Source organism: Chelonia mydas, chromosome 3 (assembly GCF_015237465.2).
Source record: "Chelonia mydas isolate rCheMyd1 chromosome 3, rCheMyd1.pri.v2, whole genome shotgun sequence".
In the NCBI taxonomy this organism is placed as follows: domain Eukaryota; kingdom Metazoa; phylum Chordata; order Testudines; family Cheloniidae; genus Chelonia; species Chelonia mydas.
The window spans coordinates 146,352,332-146,374,342 of NC_057851.1; the positions used below are offsets into that span (position 1 = coordinate 146,352,332).

At 43.2% G+C, this 22,011-nt stretch overlaps 1 protein-coding gene across 1 annotated transcript in view; it reads left to right on the plus strand.

Moving 5' to 3' along the window:
- DNAH8 (dynein axonemal heavy chain 8) overlaps nt 1-22,011 on the plus strand; it is a 612,643-nt gene that overhangs the window by 583,617 nt on the left and 7,015 nt on the right. Inside the window, exons 87-92 of the mRNA XM_037895538.2 lie at nt 2,283-2,399; nt 3,883-3,984; nt 4,546-4,706; nt 12,045-12,201; nt 17,059-17,211; nt 17,312-17,501. Coding sequence (XP_037751466.1) covers nt 2,283-2,399; nt 3,883-3,984; nt 4,546-4,706; nt 12,045-12,201; nt 17,059-17,211; nt 17,312-17,501 — 880 coding nt within the window. The remainder of the gene's footprint in view (nt 1-2,282; nt 2,400-3,882; nt 3,985-4,545; nt 4,707-12,044; nt 12,202-17,058; nt 17,212-17,311; nt 17,502-22,011) is intronic.

Genomic DNA, 22,011 nt, shown 5'->3' on the forward strand with positions numbered 1-22,011 from the left:
AGAGTAGGCAATGAGGTTTGCTACAGGGATTGGTTCCTGGGTTAGTGTTTCTGTGGTATGGTGTGTAGTTGCTGGTGAGTATTTGCTTCAGGTTGTGCGGGCTGTCTGTAAGCGAGAACTGGCCTGTCTCCCAAGGTCTGTGAGAGTGAGGGATCGTTTTCCAGGATAGGTTGTAGATCGTTGATAATGTGCTGGAGAGGTTTTAGCTGGGGGCTGTACATGATGGCCAGTGGTGTTCTGTTATTTTCCTTGTGGGACTTGTCCTGTAGTAGATGATTTCTGGGTACCCATCTTGCTCTGTCAGTCTGTTTCCTCAATTCCCCAGGTGGGTATTGTAGTTTTAAGAATGCTTGATAAAGATCTTGTAGGTGTTTGTCTCTGTCTGAGGGATTGGAGCAAATTCGGTTGTATCTTACGGCTTGGCTGTAGACAATGGATCGTGTGATGTGTCCTGGATAGAAGCTGGAGGCATGTAAGTAAGTATATTGGTCAGTAGGTTTCCGGTATAGGGTGGTGTTTATGTGACCATCACTTATTTGCACTGTAGTGTCCAGGAAGTGGATCTCTTGTGTGGACTGGTCCAGGCTGAGGTTGATGGTGGGGTGGAAATTGTTGAAATCCAGGTGGAATTCTTCAAGCGCCTCCTTCCCGTAGGTCCATATGATGAAGATGTCATCAATGTAGCGCAAGTAGAGGAGGGGTGCTAGGGGGCAAGAGCTGAGGAAGCGTTGCTCTAAGTCCGCCATAAAGATGTTGGCATACTGTGGGGCCATGCGGGTACCCATAGCAGTGCCATTGACTTGAAGGTATAAGTTGTCCCCAAATCTAAAATAGTTGTGGGTGAGGACAAAGTCACAAAGCTCAGCCACCAGGTGTGCCGTGGCCTCATCAGGGATACTGTTCTTGACAACTTGTAGTCCAGCTTGTCTGTCAATCACCTGTAGAGAGAAGAGAAGCCATTAGTATGGATTAGTGGTCTCTCAGAAATCCATTTCAAGGTAGAGAAAATTCCAGTTAGGTCAATATATATAACTCTCAGTACACATAAGCAGCAGATCTGATAAGTAAGGTACCAATTTTTACATAGTTATTTTTCTGACCATAACCACACTTCAACACATTAGGTGACTGGCATGTTGAAGTCAATAGGAGTTTTGTCCATTAACTTCAGTGTGGCCAGGGTTTTACCCATTTACTGTTGCTAACTGGGAAGTTATGTTGTTTGAGATGCCTAATAAATGTGCTATCTCTGAAACTGATTTTAAAAAATGTAAGTACAGTATTCCACAGCTCCGTCTTTATCTTGTTGTATTTCTTTGCTTCTACATTTTGACAGTTTTTAGAAGGAGCAAAATAGCATGCAACAGCCATTTACAAGGAGGGCACAAATGTACATGTTCATACAAAGGAATAAAAATAACAGACTAATACATGTCTGAGATTCCTAGGAGCCACATAAGAAGATTGTCAGCCAATCACAGGCCTACACCACATGAGGAGTTTAAAATGTGGTTGTGAGGGTTGTGAGGCTGTTCAGTGTTTTATAATGCCTTCATTCTAAGGATTACTTCTCCATATTTTAGAGAGAACTATTTTTCTTTTTACTGGTAGATTTACACTTACATTTACAAAGAAGCATGCAATGTTAACCTGAAACATTAATAATGAAGGATCTGAGATAACATAAGGGAGGTAGACGGGCAGCCATACCATGTGTAAAAGTGGTAAGAACTTTGAAAGGCATCAGAGAAGGAATTAAGGCAGAAGGGATAAGCTAAGTGCACTTGGCAACTCAGTGTCATAATATGAAACTGAAAAATTAAAACTACCTTTAGCAAATAGACCGTATGTAGAAAAAAAGAAAGATTATATCCTGATTGGCAGATGTGCTGAGTCTATTGAAGTCAATGGGAACTGCAAGTGCTCATCATGTCTGAAAATTAGGCCAAGTATAGTACTTAACATAACAAACTCTATCATCCTGATCTAGCAATAGAGACATAGGAGATTTTAAAACCCAGGGCTATTAAGGTGATTGGGATGGGTAGTGATAAATGTTTTTGTTGTTTTTCCTTCACATGTTGTTCCAATATGCTGCACCTGAAACCCATTTTTAATTATTAATGCCACAAAGGAATGCATAATGGGGTATTTGGACTGGGTCATTTATTGACTGTAATCTTTAATTCCAGTTTAATTTCACCAGAAATAATAATGAAACAACACAGTGAGTAAATTTAAAGAAAACAGACTGACTATTTATTTTCAATGGTATTCTTAAGGAACGACGCAAGTTTGGCCCTTTGGGTTGGAATATTCCCTATGAATTCAACTCTGCTGACTTTACAGCCAGTGTTCAGTTTATACAGAATCACTTAGATGAATGTGACATCAAGAAAGTGAGTCATATTTATGTGAACAGTATCTATAATTGCTTCTACTTCACATAGTTCTGTTTATATTGTGAAAAATACTTATTCTTTCAGTCATACGAATAGTGACCAAAATGTCAATTCTGAAGGACAGTCAGTCTAGTACGGACACTATTATCCACATGAAAACTGTAGCAAAAAAAAAATTAAAATTAATTGAAAAAGCATTAAGTATTTTCTCATCAGTCACTATAGGTCAAATTCTGCAGTTCTTACTCAGCCCATATTCCCATGGACTACAATAGGAGTTCTGGTTAGAGACTTCAGAATTTGATCATGCAATTTCAGCATTCTATCTAAAATATGACTGCCTTTGAACAATTACTGGTTAATGTTGATTCTGTTTTTAAGTATATTATATTATAGAACATAAAGAAACTATGCAGATAAACTACATGTCTATAGTTACTTGCATTTCAGTCAAATTGGTTCAGTTTGTTCATAATAAAATTAAAAATGGCCATTTAAGACTTCATCAGCTGAGTATTTCTAATATTTCCTTTGATTCATAGTATCCAACTTTTTCATCCATAAGGCCTAACTTATTGTTTCAAAGAGAGCAAGGGCAACAGTTCAGGGTAGAATCTCTACCATGCTCTGCTCCTTTTGTGATGCTTAGGTAGTGAAACCATCCACAAATCCCCTGCAGGGATTTTCTCTAGCACAGAGGAGTCTCTCGCATGCATAGAGCCAGTGTATTTGTTTCCTACACCTCCCTCTCCACAGTCTCTTGGATAGAAAGGGGGAATAGTTAGACTACACTGAACTCTGATTATCCCCAATTTGTATATAGTCTCTTGGGGACTACAGAGAGCCAGTACAAATAAGAGCAATCCTCAGGCTGCTCAAATCTGTGAGGGGATTGGGGCAGAGAATCCAGGAGCTGTAATTGGTTATTGTTTCTCATCTTCTCCTATTTTGCCCTCTCCTGGGGTGCTGTGGATGGCTGTGTCAGGGAGGGAAACCATCCTTTGCTGAACATTCCCTTAGGTTCTGACAAAGTCAAACTTCTATCCTGTTCTCCTTAGGCTCCCAAGGTGTAGTGCACAGAAGCAGGTAATGGAACAGCCATCTTCTGCAATGCATCAGGTGGCCAGTGAGAGAGTGGCTGAGAAACAAGGAAGAGACCGCAGCTGTTCAAAGGGCTTCCAAACCACACCATATCTGCTTTTAGGACTACAAAGGAGGTGGTGGGAGGTTTTTGGGGAGGCAAAGCCTCCATGTCATGACAGGACCAATTCTAATACTTGAGTTTAAAAATTATAGGACATGGTTCAGGGAATATATTTGAAATTTGTGATTGACCTTTATCTTCTAAACATAGTCATTCTTGAGGGTCACAATTTAGAGCCTCAGGGACTACCAGGGTCCCCCAAACCTACTGGTTGGACACCACTGCCATAGATGGATATTGATTGTAACTACAGTATTTTATTTTATTTGTATCTAGGGTATATCATGGAGCACAGTACGATACATGATTGGAGAAGTGCAATATGGAGGTCGGGTCACTGATGATTATGATAAGCGTCTTCTTAATTGTTTTGCAAGAGTAAGAGAGCTTGAAAATACAGTTCTTTGTCATTATAAAGAAAATCTGGCAACAGTATCAATATTCATTTTTACTAAAATATATAATGTGATTTGTGATTTTTGCAGTTAGATTTCATGAAGTGAATATTTAAGTCAATATTGCAATTATATTGTATGAAGAGAATCATCTAGAGTGTCAGAACTCTTGTTTCTGGTGGGTTTTTATCTCTTCAACACTCTACTTTGTAAAAGCCTTGCCTTGTGGGTAAAGTATACAAATTATCCTTCCTAGCCCATGAGATCCTCCTCCTTGAATAGCCCTCTTAAAATAGGAGCATGCACACTTTTTAATAAAGAAAAATAATTTACCCAACTTGAACTCAACTTTTGAAGGAATCACTTTGTAATGACACAGCCTTATTTTTGTTTTAGAGTAAAATGACTGGTTTTAGCCCAACTATAATTCTAACTTCTCAAGAAGACTGAAGAAAATAAATGCAAGGTTGAAATCCCTGTATGAAATGGCAAAGTTATCCAAAGTTTTGATTTCTCTAATTAGTCTTTTCTTTATTTTGCACAGGTGTGGTTCAGTGAAAAGATGTTTGAGAGCACATTTTGTTTCTACACTGGATATAAAATCCCAGTATGCAAAACTCTGGATCAGTATCAGGAGTACATTCAGACCCTCCCTGCCATGGATAGCCCAGAAGTCTTTGGTCTTCACCCAAATGCTGACATCACGTAAGTGGGTCTCAAACATTATGACGCTGAGGATTTTTCTTTTAATTTTTGAAAACAGTCAGAGCCCTATCAAATATATTTGAGTAAAAGCATACATTTTGCAGGGAAACTCTTGGACTTGCGTGGAGTCCACTGCCTAAGGAAGCTTTTATGGACTCTTTGAAAGCCACAGTTTTCAATTTAAAAACATCTTTTTCAAAATACCCCCTGTGGTAATGTACATATAGACTGAGAGCAGTCTAGCAGCTTTATGGCATATCTCTGATAACAATTTTACTTATTCTTTTAAAGCAATCACTTCCTTTCAAAAACAATGAAAGTAAAGTCATAGAAGTCTTTTTTGAATTCTGCTAACATTAGTCAACCTGTGTATTGTAAAATTATTCATGTTTATATTAATATATGCATTCACTTACAGATACCATGCAATTCAACAATAAAAAGTTGGTAATGTTTGCATTCTGCTGCTCCATGCTTCCAATTCATACACCTTTTTTGCTCCTATACACATTTTTGCCAAATAATTCTTTGGGTGACACTTTCTTTACAGTATGCCTTTTGATGTAACAGTAACCTTTGTTGCCATCTCTCTTGTATATTTCCATAATTCCATTATTTAAAAGTGGCTTTTTGGCATCACTTAGTACCCACTCAGTTTTAATTTTTGTCTTTCACTTATTCCCTTTTTGATTCACAAACAATATATGCAACAGCTTGATTTTTATTTTCTTCAACTAATATCATATGATCTCTAACAAGATATAATGAATCATCATTTTTCCCTGCAGTTCCTATAATTCTGTCATGAATTATGTCATTTGCAAGATATTCATACTCATTGTTTCTAGGGCTGTTATAAACTGCTCAAATGTTTCATTTGCATTTTTTAAGAAGTGTTAAACACCTGGTATTCAAATGTGATATAGTTCTATGAACCCAATATTGTCTAGAATTTTTGTTCAGGGCATGGTTTTGCACATTTCTTTATCCTCAGTTTTAAGGTGCAGATTCTTAGCAGATTCTTTGTGCAGTCACTGAAGGCACAAATATGCACTATTGTGATTTTTATATGGTCCCATCACCACAGTATATCACAGTGCCAATATCACAGGAATCCTAGGAGAATGGCACACCACCTTAGAGTCCACTGATCCAGGTACATCTATAGAAGGAAAGGAGCTGGAAGAGAAGCAGCTATCTTCCTCTTCCATTCCTGCTCCAATGCATTCAGACCCCCTACAACTGGATAAATGGTCCACCAAGATGAGTTGTGATTTACTCCAATCCAGAGCTGAAATAAGTCCTGGAGAGAACTACTTTGGATTTGTAATGGGGGAGTTAAAGAGAACTCACTCAGAAAATGAGCGTTGACTCTGGCGCTGCTAGAGGGATTCCTAGAGAGACCTAAGCTGCATATAGCTCTGTTCTGGAATCTTTCACTTCTCCCCAGCACTGGTTTTTATCCTCCTCTTGGTGCATCTTTTTCTTAGAGACTCCAACTAGCAGAGTGAGTGAGCATCAGCCTCTGGTGACTTACCTTGTAAAATTTGGTATATAAAGATGGATAAGGTGATGCTGTGGACCAATCTGATATTTTTCTTCAAGGTGAAGTTGGAGTTCCATCTTAATGAGTTTATTACTTGGCCTGCATTCGTTCTATGCCAGCATGCCCTTCTCCATAATAAAAAGGTCCTTGGGGCTCTCTTTGGGGCAGATTAGAGTCTTTAGAAAGTCCACCCAATTTTTGGTTTCTTATGACACCGATTTGTTGGGCAGTCCCAGCACTGCCCAGCAAATCGGTGTCATAAGAAACAATGGGAGATGTCAAAATAGATGTCAAAATGCATCTCCAGTTATTATAACCTGGCCAGCATGAAATAGGGAATGGCCAGTTTAAGGCTTACTCAATCAGAGGCAAGGCTGTCACTAATACTGCATGTCCTAGGGATGTCTCCATTGCAGCAACTGTACAACAGCAATATGGTCCTTTCCTACTAGGAGGCTGTCCTGATTAGTGATGGACAATCTTGGTGTTGCCGGTGTTTGGGAGACACCCATGTGCTGGCCAAGTATAAGATCCATTCCTCACCAACTTCCATGGGACATGAATTGGTACTGCAGGAGTTTAGATATTCAAATGATTTTGTTGTGTCAGATCAGCCAGAATTTCCATTATGTACTGCTTCTACCTTTCTGCATCAAGATCTTCTGGGTCAACCTCCTTCTACCCTGATGTCGACCATTCAGGGTGAACAGTTATCACCCACCCACCCACACCCGGAATTTGATGACAATGAATCTTCTGATTTATAGATCTCAATTCAGGGTTCTCCTGTCTGTTAGGCAAGACAGCATTCTCCTACCTATTCTGAGAGAATGGAGGACAGATGACATTGTCTCCTATCTACCTGGGGTGACCAACAGTGGATGCCTCCTCCTTTGCCTTATGGGCCACCCTAGTGGTCTTATTGGGACCCCTATGCACCACCAAAAAACCTAAGAGTGCCAAGTCACTCTCACAGGATGCATAGGCAGACCAATTCCTCTGAGCCCTCACTCCCAGTTCGCCAACAAGAGCCAGTGGAGGAGATCTTTGAGAAGCAGGAGGCAAGGGGTGACAGGGAAGTAATACCTCACCCAAGTATTTCCTTGTCATTACCAGGTGAGTCTGTAGTGCCATCACCACCTTCCATAGCAGATGACTTTAGACAATCCCAGGAGCTGATGAAATGTATCACAGATACACTTCAAGTCCCTCTAGAAGAGATCCAGGGCTCTCATCATAAGCTCCTGGTCATTTTACATACTTTAGCTCTGCACATGTGGTGCTCCCTGTGAATTAGGTTTTACTAGAGCCTGTTAGGTCCACCAGTTTTGATGGCTTGATTGAGAGCCCGAACCATCCACTCCATAGGAATCTACTGCTGCACTATCCTCCCTCCTTCCTTCCTTTGGATACTATCGTTCCCATTTCCAACCTCCATGGGAGAGAATACAATCTGACAAACATGTTTTGGAGGTCATAACATTTGGTTATTCCATCCTTGTCACTGCCATTCTCCCCCACCCCATCCCTTTTTAGGGACCCTTCGCACAATCGGTTGCTTTTTTCCACATTGACGGATCATAGAACCAGTTTCAGTTCAGCAGAGGGGTCAGGGTTTCTATTCCAAGTACTTTCTGGTCCTCAAAAAGACTGGAGATGGAGACCAGTATTAGAACTCAGACATCTAAACAACTGCATGAAACAGCAGAAATTCAGGATGATGACCCTTGCAGCTATAATTCCCTCCCTAGTTTCCAGGTATTGGTTTATGACTCTTGACCTTCAGGACGTGTATTTTCATGTCACAATTCATACCTCTCACAAGAGACATCTTCATTTTACAGTTAACCACGATCACTTCAAGTGTCGAATGCTTTGTTTTGGTCTCTGCTCTGCACCAAAGGTACTCTCAAAGATCATGGTGGTTGTTGCTGCCTACCTACGTCAACTCATGATTGTCTTCCTTTATCTCTATGATTGGTTTCTCAGGGATCAGTCTTACCAAGAGGTCCTATTGGCAGTACAAATGACCTGGTCTCTGTTCCACAGTTTAGGCCTCCAACTCAATGTTAAAAAGTTAAGTTTGACAGCAGTATAGCAGTATTTCACAGGAGCTTCTCTGGATGCTGTGACAATCAGGCATTACCTTGCTATGGACAGGTTCATATCCTTAAAAAAAAATCTCATTTCAAAGAATCAGATAAGTTCTCAAACCTTGACAAGAATTTGTCTTCAACTATTCGGTCATATGGCAGCTTGTACCTTCATAACCCAACATACAAGTTATACCTTCAGTGCTTCCAGGGATGGCTCAGGACAGGTTGTGTACAGAACAAACACAGTCTGGACAAACAGGTGTCCTTGTTGGGTTCTGGAGTCACTCAGTTGGTGGAAGGACCTCTCCAAGGTTTGTATGGGAGTCCCTTTTGTTCAGGCTCCTCCTACCATCATTATAACATCAAATTCATCCCTCTTGGGATGGGGGCTGAGGGCTGATGAATCTTTTTCCACAGATTAGAAAGCCTACTCCAATATTGGACTTAAAACTTGTCCTTAATTGCCTGAGGAAACATCCTTTCGAACCATTAGCTACATGTTTGTTGCTGCACCTATCCAGGAAAACAGCTTTCTTGGTGGCCATCACTTCTGCCTGGTGGATCAGAGAAATGGGGGCTTTAATGACAGATCCCCCTTTTTACAAAATTCTTCAAAGAAAAGATCACATTACAACCACATCCTAAGTTTCTACTTAAAGTGTCTTCGGAATTTCATGTTAACTAGACTGTCATCTCCTAGTTTTTTCCTGAAACCACATGAGACTAAGCAGAGAAATGTCCTCCATACCTTGGATATTAGAAAGGCATTGGCCATTTATCTGTACAGAACCAACCCGTTCCAAAAGTCTCTCAAACTGTTTCAGTTGTGAACAGATCCAAAGCATCCACAGTCTCCACCCAAAGACCTTTGTGGTGGATCTCTGGGTATATTATTTCATGTTATGACTCTGTCAACATTCAACCTCCTTCTAGAGTGTTATCTCATTGGTCTCAATCTACTTTTATGGCATTATTCAAGATGCTCCAGTTGCTGAAATTTTCAGAGCTGCAACCTGGACTCCAATACATATTTTTTCCAAGCATTATGCTTTGATTCATGCCTCTAGATCAGAGGCGGCACTTGGCAATGCAGTTCTGTCATCAGTGTTAGACTCTGCCTTTCAGCTTCCTCCTCCCTGTGTGGATACTGCTTGGGAGTCATCTAAAGTGAAGCAGCCATACCTTATTTGAAGAAGGAAAGATTGTTCAGTAACTGGAGTTCTACGAGATGTGTTTCCCTGTGTATGCTGCACTACTGGCCTTCCTTCCCCTCTGCTTCAGTTTCCTCTGCAGGATTTTGCATTAGAGAAGGAACTGAGGTCGGTTCACCAGTGCAGCCCTATATAGCCTCAGTACAGTGCATGAGGATGTTTAAGGTGCATGCGCAGGCCAAACAGGCACCACTACAAAAAATCTCCGATCAAAGACGCATGGAGCTGTCGATCAATGGTGCATGGGAGCACATACACACCTGAAGTGCAGCACCTGTGGGGGACATGTCTCTAATAATTCCAGTTTCTGCACAATGTGAGTAACCTCTCCTTTTGTTTTGATTTGGGGATGGGACATATTTTTATATTTTTTTAATTTTTATATTTGCAATGTATTATATTTTTAAAATATTTTTTGAATTGACATCATCAGAGCTTCATCTTCCATGCATGTAAAGGAACTGACTGCAATGTTGGGATAGTGGTACTTATAACCTGTTAGGAATGACATATGACGTCCTGACTCATACGCTAACCTTGTACCACTACCCTTAGGAGTCAGAATTCTTTAAAAACTTGCACTAAGAATCTAAGACACAAAAGTAAGTATTTCTGTCTAAATTATATCTTCAGAAAAGCAGAATAACAAGTAATTTCTCCTAGTTTTTCTGATTTATAGACTTTTTAAATTTTATTCACAAACTGTGTATGCTGAACTGCTATAGCTATTTTCTCCAATGTTATAATTTCTAAAAAAGCTTAGCTGCTTTGAGAGTTCACATACATCCATCTTTCAGCACAATCTTTAGTTTTATTTCTTATATAACTATATATGAGACAAACTAGTGGATGGAGATGGGTGTCATCTGAAGGTGGATAGGCAAAACTGACATGTAAAGTTATGCTCCAAGTCAGTATACACGTTCATGTGTATTTGACTTGGAGGATAGGCAATGGCAGCCCTGCAACACCAGGACAGACTCCTCTTGGTAATAAACTGGTTTTATTCAGACTCTCTCTTGTACATCCTTATGACTACGTAGCAGTATAACAAAAGTACTTGTGTGACTATACTGGTGTTGTAGGGCTGGCATTGACTACCTTCTTTTTGGATCAAATATAGCATATATTTATTCACTTCTTTATATTGTCTCAAAGCATAACCTTACACTAGCACTGCACATGCTGTATCTATTCTGTAGATAAGGGATTTTAATCTCCAGTGTTGTAAATCCAGAAATTTTTACCATCAATCCTGTAGTGCCTTGTAAAAGAATGGATTTACTATTTAATAAGGGCCTTTACATCTAGCCTTGTGTAATGGGGACAGTATGCATAGCTCTTCCCCACCTCACTCCCCAAGAAGCAGCCTGTTAAGGTTCCTTCCCCACTCTGAACTCTGGGGTACAGATGTGGGGACCTGCATGAAAGACCCCCTAAACTTATTTTTACCAGCTTAGGTTAAAAACTTTTCCAAGGCACAAGGTATGCTGCAGGGAAAAGGACCACTTGGAGTTCCTTTTCCCCCAGCTATCCCCCCAAGCCCTTACACTCCCTTTCCTGGGGAGGCTTGAGAATAAACAAGTTGAGCACAGACCAGCTTGCGCTTCTTAGGACCCTAAGAACCCGATCAGATTTTTTAAAAAACAGAACTTTATTAGAAGAACAAAACAAAGATAAAATAAACACTCTGTAAAATTAGAATGGAAGATAATCTCACAGGCAGTCAGATTTAAAACATTTCTCTAGGCAAAACCTTAAGTTACAAAAAGACACAAAAACAGGAATACACATTCCCTCCAGCACAGCGAATTTACAAGCCAAAACAAAGAAAACCTAATGCGTTTTTTAGCTAGATTACTTATTAACTTTACAGGAGTTGAAGGGCTTGCATCCTTAATCTGTTCCCGGGAAAGGTATTACACAAACAAAAGCCTTCCCCCCCAAATTTAAAAGTATCTTGTCCCCTTATTGGTCATTTTGGGTCAGGTGCCAGCGAGGTTTTCTTAGCTTCTTAACCCTTTACAGGTGAAAGGATTTGCCTCTGGCCAGGAGGGATTTTATAGCACTGAATACAAAAAGGTGGTTACCCTTCCCTTTATATTTATAACACAGCCCAAGGACAGTAATTCTTGGCCACAAATCCTTCCCTTCTTCAAGCCAGCACATTGAGGGAGAAGATTCAAGGCTTTGCTCTCTCCTTACCCTCTTGTTAACAGAGTGGAATAATATCCCTGTGGAACCTGCTCTTCCTCCTATTCCTTAATTAGAAATCTGAGGTCACACAAAGGTCCCCTACCCTACTGCATGCTCAGTATGCTCAGCACTGGAAAACAATCTCTACCCTGAGGAGTTCACAATCTAGTTGATAACCTAATAGGTGTTTTCCATTTTCTACTTCTATGATTCTACAAAGCATAAAGTTTAGCTGTAAAGAAGCTATGTAATTTATGAAATATTCTTAATGATTTAATATTCCTCTCAGATATCAGAGTAACACCGCAGCCAGTGTTCTTAACACCATCACTAATATTCAACCTAAGGAAAGTGGAGGTGGAGCTGGAGAAACTCGTGAAGCCATTGTATACCGATTAGCTGAAGATATGCTGGGCAAACTGCCTCCTGATTATATACCCCATGAGGTAAACTAGTCTGTTTTTTTTTTTATTTCTTCTTCGAGTGATTGCACATGTGCATTCCATTCTTGGGTGTGCACATGCCCTGCACATCGTCGCTGGAAATTTTTCTCTTAGTGGTACCTGTCTGAGTGGTTCAAGTGCCCTCTGCCATGGGCGGCGAGTTCTATGGGCCCGTGGTGCCTGGGCACCAGGAATATTCCTGACCCGGGGCCCGGTTCCAGCAATGTCTGAGGCCAGGTCTCTCCCTCGGCCCCGTCTTCTGCCCCACGTGTCTCCCGGGCCATTTAAAACAGCCCGGGGCCCTCACTCACCACCAGCAGCGCAGCAGAGCTGAGCGGTGTCCTGCCTGCTTGCTCCACGTGGCTACCGGCCCCGCCCTGCAGCCCCTGGGTGGGGTGGGTCTGTGCCTCGCCCCCAAGTACCCCTGAAGCCAATAGGAAGCTGCAGGGGCGGTGCCTGGGGGTAGCAGCACATGGAGACTCCCAGCTCGCCCTGCCTAGGAGCCCCAGGTAAGTGTCGCACCCCCCCCACCTCTGCACCCAAACTCTGTCCCAGAGCCTGCACCCCTCACCCCCTCCTACACCCCCACCCCTTGCCCAAGCCCAGAGCCTACACCCAAACTCCATCCCAGAGTCTACACCCCCCACCCCCTCCTACACCCCCAGAGCCTGCACCCAGCACCCAAACTCCATCCCAGAGCCTGCACCCCAGACCCCCTCCCCCACCAAAACTCCATCCCAGAGACCAACCTCTTACCCGTCCTTCACCCCAAACCCCTGCCCCAGCCCAGGGCCTGCTCCCCAGACCTCCTCCCCCACTCAAACTCCATCCCAGAGCCTGCACCCCCACCTCCTTACCACACACCCTCTCCTGCCCCCAAACTCCTTCCCAGATCCTGCACCCCAGCCCTCCACACTCCCTCCCAGAACCTGCACCCAAACTCCCTCCCAGAGCCTGCACCCCTGACCCCCTCCTGCATCCCCAGAGCCTTCACCGAGCACCCAAACTCTCACCCGTCCTGCACCCCAATCCCATGCCCCAGCCCAGGGCCTGCACCCCAGACCTCCTCCCCCCACCCAAACTCCCTCCCAGAGCCTTAGGCAGGTGGGGGGCGGACTTTTGGGGGGGCGGGTTCTGAGCACCACCAGAATTTCTACAAACCTGCCACCCCTGCCCTCTGCTGCTGCATGCTGCTGGTGCTGATGTAAAGGGCCCAACCAATCCTGAACCTTCTCAGTTCCTTCATATCACCTGTGACAGTCACTGGAACTGCTCTTCTTGCTTTTGCAAGTGCTCTCAGTGGACTGTGTTCTCCTGTATTTTGTTGTAAATAGTTTAGTGTTTGTTTAGTTAGTTTAGTTTTTACCCCATCTGAGGATTTCGGTTGATTCCTGGTGCCAAGGGATGCTTTAGTTACCAGGCTTTAAGCCCTGCATTAAGGCTATGTCCAGGAGTGACCTGCACTCAAGTTGCTTGAAGTGCCTCAAGGAAACTCATACTGGGGGAGTGTTGCCAAACTTGTAGGGACTTTAAGCCGCACACAAAGAGAGACTGTGAAGCCAGGTTAAAGTTTCTACTCATGGAGGTTGCCTTGAGCCCCCCATTTGAGCCAGGTTGGTCAGATTCGGCACCAAGTGCCTCCTATCATGTTTGAGTCCCAGCACTGCTCACCATCCCCAGTGCCTAATAAGAGGCATAAAAAGCAGACTGACAAAAGGGGGAGATCCCTGGCACTGAAGCTAGGCACGGGGACAGGAGTAGATTGTGGTGGTAAAGCACTCCTCTGCTCTGGTACCACCGAAGATGGCACCATTGACTCCAGTGCCTAGGCACGTTCCATTGAGTCTGGAACCAGAAGGAGCTCCTTCCACCTCTGTGGCATCACACCATACTGACACTGTCTCGGTACTGACCATGCTGGAAGTGTTTGAGGCTGCCAGGAACCTCCTGGCTCTGTTAGTGCCTGTATTGCTGGCAGTACAAGAGTCGACGCTATTAGTGCCAGTGCACACAGGAGAACCAGCAGAATCACTACAGCACTCAGAACCATGACAGCCTCACGTACTCCTGATGGCTCGTTCTTCGGTACCATCAAAGGGAAAATCTGTAATGCCCGCTTTCTCTGCAGGCCTCTCTACCAGTCACCAGCACCATCTGGAATGGTACCTCCAGGGCCAGCGGAAAGAGAATCATTGTCTTCCAAGTCAGAGGTCAGGTCCTACATTTCCTGTTCTCAGAGCCACTCTCACTACCCCTCCTCCAGAAGTTTCTACTGTTCAATGGATCTGGTCAAAGGAGTACCATCAAGCGGTTGGCCAGGAAGTCATTGGGTGCCTATGCCCTATCCAGTGGCCTTTGGGAATTCAGGGGGCTTTGAGCCTATTTCCAGATCCTATTCCAAGAACTCCTATTTAGTGGCATTGGAATGGCGTGCACACCTACCCACCAGGTAGCAACTGTCCCTGACTTTGGTACCGAGCCAAGTACTGGACAGCAAGAGCCAGCTCAACAGGACCGTGAAGATCAAGAAAGGGAGAAAGTGCATCCACAGGCAGTACTGGCCTCCTCCTCCTCTTCCCTTAAAGAAGCAGTCTCGGGGTGGGGTTGGGGGGAACATGTTGCCTCCCCCACATGACTATAAGGTGCACCAGGAATTGTTAGAGGGTTTCCTTAAGGATATACATACAGGCGGAGGAAGTAAAAGAATCCTCTAATTTCCTGGTTGATATTTTAGCCACTGCAGGTCCTTCAAGAGTGGCCATGCCTTTCAATGAGACCATTATGGACTCAGTTAAGGTCTATGGCAGACTCCTGCATCCCTTTCCCCAACTTCAAAAAGGGCCGAGCACAAGTATTAGGCACCTTCTCAAAGTTATGAGTTCCTTTACTCTCATCCCTGTACACCTTTCCCTCTTTCCCCCAGTAGTGTCTGCTACCGATGAGAGAGAAAAAGCCTGGGGCATCTGGGCACAACCCTAAAATCAAAAGATTCAAAAAAGTTAGGCATGTTTGATAGGAAAGTTTGTTCTGTTGTGGGGTTCCAGCTCAGGATTGCAAACCAGCATGCACTTTTGGGCTGGTATGACTTTAACATATGGAACTCCATGCTAAAATTTAAAAACAAGCCCCGAGAGGATGCTAGGCAGGAGTTCTCCTCACTAGTGGATGATGGAAAGTCAGTGGAAAGGGCCTCGCTATAAGCTTCTGTGGATGTGGTTGGCTCAGCAGCCAGGCTTATGGCTTTCTCCGTGGCCATGCATAGGAGTTCCTGGTTACAGTCCTCTGGGCTCCTGCCGGAGGTCCAACAGACTGGGCAGGACCATCACTTGGAGGGATCCTTGCTCCTTTCGGAGCAGACTGATGCTAAGCTCCATGGGATAAAGGCTTTGAGGGCAATATTAAAGTCCCTTGGGTGCACATCCCAGTCCCTTCCAGGAAGCAATTCAGGTCTCAGCAACCCCTTCAGTATTCTGCTCCAGCTGTCCAACAGGATCTGCAGAAAAAGAAGAGTAGAGGTTATAGGCATAGACTACCTCCTCCTTCTACTTCTGCATCAATGCCTGCCCCTCCTAGACATCCAGTTTGTTCCAAGCAGGCATTTTGATGGAACACTCAGAGATGCTGTACCAGTTCCCAGAATGCCAGACCCCATTCTTCTTTTGTCTGTAAACCACCTTTCCCATTTCCTCAGTGCTTGGTCCCATATGACCATGGATTGTTGGGGGTTAAGCACTGTGGAAGTGGGATAGATCTTCCAGTTTATGTCTATCCCTCCTTCCCAGTCCCTCTTCAGGGATACCTCACACAAAGAATTTCAGGTCCAGAAGGTTCAAACTCTCCTTCAGGTTGAAGACATAGAGGAGTTTCCACAGAATTTAAGAGGGAAGGGTTGCTACTTCCATTATTTCCTAGTCCTGAAAGCCAAGGGATCCCTCAGATCTATTTTAGACCTGTGTTGGCTCAACAACTATCTCAAAAAGATAAAGTTTTGCGTGGTCACCCTGGCATCCCTTATTCCCTCTCTGGATCCTGCTGACTGATATGCCACCCTTGATTTAAGAGATGCATACTTTCAAGTATCAATATACCACGGGCAAAGAAAGTTTCTCATATTCATAGTGAAACACTGGCATTACCAGTTCTTGATGCTTCCATTCAGCCTGTCAGCAGCACTCAGGTGTTCACAAAACGTATGGCTGTGGTATCGGCATTCCTCAGGAGACTAGGAGTACAGGTCTACCATTACCTGGATGACTGTCTAGTCACGGGTCAATCCAAACCCAAGGTTATATCCAGCATGGCACTGTTACCACAAATCTCCAATTACAAGCGCAGGATGTCAAGCCAGCTAAAGTGGAGCACCCACAGGGACAGCCATCTTGAAGAACCTCAGTTACTGCACAAGGTGAATAACCTTCTCTTCAGTCATGGCTTCAGCTATTGGACTGTATGAACCCATGTGCTTCACTGTCTTTGCTTACTTTCACTGTCACAAATGTTCCCCTTCCTCAAATTTCACCAGGGCCTTTTTGCCTAACTTCCTGCTTTGCAGATCTAAGAAACCATATCTTGATGCTAACTCAGCCATCTAAGGAGCTGTTACAAGATCCTTGATTATTTCTTGTCAGAATCTGAATCTCTTAGAAAAAGATGGAGTCAATAAGAATATTTACTGACTTCCCTTGTGTCCCCCTTCCTCCTTCTAAAAATCCCACTGGGTTGTGTTTCCACAATCCCAAATCACAGGCCTATCATTTATTTTTCTCAGTACTAAAAAAGCATTAAACTACCATATACAACAATACTTGCAAAACTTCAAAATGTAATTGACTTGTTTTCTCTACACTTCCTATATTTTAGGTGAAAGCCCGTTTAATAAAGATGGGACACCTTAATTCTATGAATATTTTTCTTCGTCAAGAAATTGACCGAATGCAAAAGGTTATTACAATACTCCGAAACAGTCTGAATGATCTTAAGTTAGCCATAGAAGGAACCATTATTATGAGTGAGGTGAGTACATGCGTCTTTCTCATAAAAAAGTACTCATTTTATAACTAACACATTTCAGCTGTTACAGGTAATTCATTTATTATTATTTTCACTTTTTCAGAATTTGAGAGATGCACTTGATAATATGTATGATGCTCGAATTCCTCAACTGTGGAAAAGGGTATCTTGGGATTCTTCAACACTTGGATTCTGGTTTACTGAACTCCTGGAAAGAAATACTCAGTTCCATACCTGGATATTTGAAGGGAGACCAAATGTGTTTTGGATGACTGGGTTCTTTAATCCACAAGGTATGTACTGTCAGGATTTTGCTCATGTTTATAGTACAGTGTATTATGTTTAATCACAATTTGATGCATTTCACTACATATGTAATTGAATGTAGTAGATGAAAAATGATGAAATAATGAGTAGTTGTTTTCTTCAATTCAGGAGTCTGGGTTATGGACCTAATGTAACAAAAATTGATAACATAGCTTCCAAAGAAAATATATTTTTATTTCCTGGTTTCCTTATGACTTGTAACGTTTCATCTAATTTTAAACTGCAAGTTGCAAGTACTGGAGAGTTGCATTCTGCCACAACAGGTAATTTAGCAAGTGCACAGTAGCAAAAACAGATATGAGTACATTGTGAGGGAACCAGTTTTGTACATCGTAGAGAGATGTTATTTGTTGGCTTGTTTTGTTAATCTAGATCAGATTGGTTCATTATAGGTAGGAGGTGGAACCCTCTCTCTTTCATTCTAAGCTACCACTCTTACAATGTAAACTCTTTGAGTCAGGTAATATATTTTACTCTCTGATTTGTAAAGTGCCACATACATTTGCAATATTACATAAATAAACAGTAGTAATGAAAACCTATTATGTAAATATTCCACCAGGGACAAATCTTTTCTTGACTTCTCAGGGGCTATTGGCACCTTCAACCACTTCATACATCTTGATATCCTATCCTCTATTGGTCAACTTCTCGCGAGGACATTGTTGCAAGCTTCACTAGATGCCACTGACACAGCTGCCTGCTCCATCTCAACAGCAGCGGTGCTGCAGGGGCTTCCCAGCTTTACCTTTCTGGCTTTCCAAGGGAGGTCCAGTCCACTGTGGAGGACCTTCCTTTCAAAGCATCCAGATTATCTGCAGAAGAGGCAGATGAATCCCTCCATACACTAAAAAAATTCCAGAGCCACTTTGCACTCACTGGAAGTTTACACACTTGCACAAAAAAAGGAGCTATAGTAAATCCCAGATGGCACAGAGATCCCAGCCTCCTCAATTGCCTCCCCCCAGGGGATGTATGTCCCTTCTCCTCTTCTCCCCCCTTGAACACCGCGGTCTCAATTTACACACAATTGCTGGCCTTGTTGGAGACTCGTACTGTTCGAGGGTATATATGTCACATGCCTGATGGGGGGTGCTCTGTCAGGACTTGCAATGTTATGTGCAATGAGGAAGTGGGACCACCAGGTCGCACTGCCTACCGCTCACGTACCCAGCCAGTTCTGGGCTTAACTCACGGCTGTTCGCTTGCTGGTGGTTTGTCCAAGTCCTCCATAACACACCCCTTAGTTAAACAGTATATAACCCTCTGATACTCGTCTCCCTTCCCAATTGGTACCCCTTTTTAACCCCTATGCTTGGATTACACGTGTCTAGGTTCCTTTTCACTTAAATTTTAAAAAGCGGGAGCAAAATGTGTCCAAAAGGGATGAGAGACTTCTATCCCTAGCCTAATGAGGTGGTAAATTCAACATACTAACCTCTCTTTGGATGTGAGTCTCTGGCTCCCAATCAGTTCACAAACTTGCATCCCATCCTCATCGTCATCTGAAGGAACAGAAATGGACACCGTACAGAGTCAAGCACAAGGGTTTATTCCGCACAGCACTGGCAGAGTGTCACTTTGCTTATCAGGCTCAGCGAGACACTGCTAAACAATTGATTACAATAGATTATATAGGGTGCTTATGGGTGGAGAGAAGAGATGGGGTGGGAGTTCCCGAGCCCCTGGATAGGTTCTAGCAGCAAGACAAGATTAGCACAATAAACCAATAGTCTAAAAGATTACATAATGGCTCCGCCCATAGCTCAGGTTAACATGTTGCTAATACACAGGTGTTTTCCCTCAAACTTTTCCTATTGCAATGTGTAGGTTAGATCCTGATTTTTGGGGTCTATTGGAATGAGGTAGTTCTTCTGGTTGGCCAACAGGTACATTCCTGGGGGTTTAAAGCAAAAAGACAGTGAAAAGCACGGGCAATAGATATTATCTTAGGGTTCACCATTTTGTTTCTGAGAACTAGAAGTGGCATCTGTAACGGAGGATACATCTGTGGAAGGGAGGATGTCATATCTCATACTGACATGTTAGGCCTCTCCCTGAACTCTGGTTGGCATTTGGGGAGTTTGTCTGTATCTCCTTCCTGCACCGGGGAGTAGACTTTGAGGCTCCTCTCAGTGCATTGTGTGCCTGTAACTCATGATAAGGACACCCAATTACTCCTCACCATCTGGTGTTATGCTGACTCTGCTTATCTAGTTGAAACAAAGCAAGGTTGCCTCCTGTTCACCCAGGTTTTCTTTAGCCATATAGTTCATTGTTAGCTAGGCCCCAGGCCTCTGACCAAGCTGTGGAATTTGGGCCTATATGAAAAGTTCTTAACAGAGACTGTGGTTAAGATCTTACATACATATTAATGGGGGTTAGCTCTTCAGATACAGTGCTTTAAGATGGTTACTTTGGCAGCAATAATCCCATCTCTAGGCCAGGGGGACTAGTTCTTGGCCCTTGACCTATAAGATGCTTACTTTGATATCACAATCCACTCATCCCACAGAAGGTTTCTAAGAGTCACTCTGGGACAAGACCACTTTCACAATAAGGTGCGCCCATTCTGTCCATCATCTGCACCCAGAGTGTTCTCAAAGGTCTTTTCTGTGGCACTGGTACACATTTGCAAACAAGTAATTACGATATTCCTATATTTAGCTGATTGCCTGCTCAAAGCACACTCCTTTGATGATGATTTGAGGGTCACACAAAAGACTATGGACCTATTTCTCCAACTGGGACTACAATTAAACATCCAAAAGTCCACATTAACTCCATTTATCCATAGGGGCCTACCTAGATGTAGTAGAGGCCAAAGCTTTCCTTACCTCACACAGGTTCAGTACCTTAGCCAACTTAATCTCAACAGATCAGACCAGACCTCAGCCAGAAACTGTCTTCAACTGCTGGGACACGTGGAAGTGGGCACCTTTTAATAAGTCACATAAGACTCCACATGCACTGCCTTCAAGGATGGCTCAGAACAGTGTACGTACAAGCACACACAGCTTAAACTTTTATCGATGCCCTTGTCAGTCAACACCTCCCTCGACTGGTGGAAAGACCCTCACAATGTCTGCGCAGATGTTCCCTTCACTCAGCCAACCCCAATGTTAATATTGACAAAAGATACATCCCTATTGGGATAGGGAGCCCACCTGGACACCCATGCTATTTAAGGCAAGTGGTCCCCACTTGAATCCACACTACATATCATTTACTGGAACTCAGAGCAGTCAGGAATGCCTGTACACATTTCCTACCACTGATCAGGGGCAACATATAAAGATTATGGCAAACAACATCTCATATGTTTTACATAAACCACCAGAGAGGAGTAAGATCACCTTCCCTTTGGGCTGAGGCAGTGAAACTCTGGAATTGGTATATCTGCTACCACAGCAACATCTCAGCAGCTTACCTCCTGGACATAGAGAACACTACAGCAGATGCTTTCAGCAGGAAATTTCCCAGGATCATGAATGGGAAATATACTCTACCATTCTTCACAGCATAGTTCTATGTTGGGGAGTCCCAAAGATAGACTTACTCGCTGAAGCCAGAAACAAGACGTGCTCCCAGTTCTGCTTCAGGGCTGGCCTGAGTCATCACTCTCTTTGAGATGCCTGTCTCCTACACTGGAACACAGGTCTCTTCTATGCCTTTCCACCAATTCCTCTAAAATCCAAGGTCCTTCTCAAGACAAGAAAAGAAAGAGTCAGGGTTATACTTATAGCTCACATGTGTTCAAGACAAACATGGTTTCCATACCTTACTCAACTGGCGACTTGCCTACCAATCACTCTCCAGCCTGTTCCTCATCTCCTTTCTCAGGATGCTGGTCGGATCCAGCACCCCATCTACAGGTTCTCCGACTCCAGGTGTGGCTCCTCGATAGTTCCAAAGGTAGGAAATGACCTGTTCTGAGGATTTAAAAATGGTGCTGCTACATAGCAGGAAACAAACTACTCATCACACGTATATTCAAAAGTGGAAGAGATTCCAACTCTGGTGTGAGTCAAGACACATTACTCCTACATCCTCTCCACTACTGCTTGTGTTAGAGTACATCCTAGAACTAAAAGGGTCAGGATTATTGCTAAACTCCATAAAAGTGCCTCTCACAGCCATCACAACCTTCCATCATAAGATAGATGTTTTGGCCCATGCTATAACAAGAAGGTTTCTCAAGGATATGAGTAACCTCTTCCCACAAATCTGGTGCCCTACTCTGGCATGGGACCTCAGCCTTTTCCTCAGGTGTCTTATGAGGCCTCCCTCTGAACTCCTGGCCACCTGCTCTCTTCTACACCTCTCGATGAAAACTGCATTCCTAGTGTCCATTACGTCTGCTCAGAGAGTGGGAGAAATAGGTGCTCTAATAGCAAAGACAAGGTTACATTACGACTGCACCCCAAGTTCCTACCAAAAATATCTTCAGACTTCCATATACATCAGCATATCCAC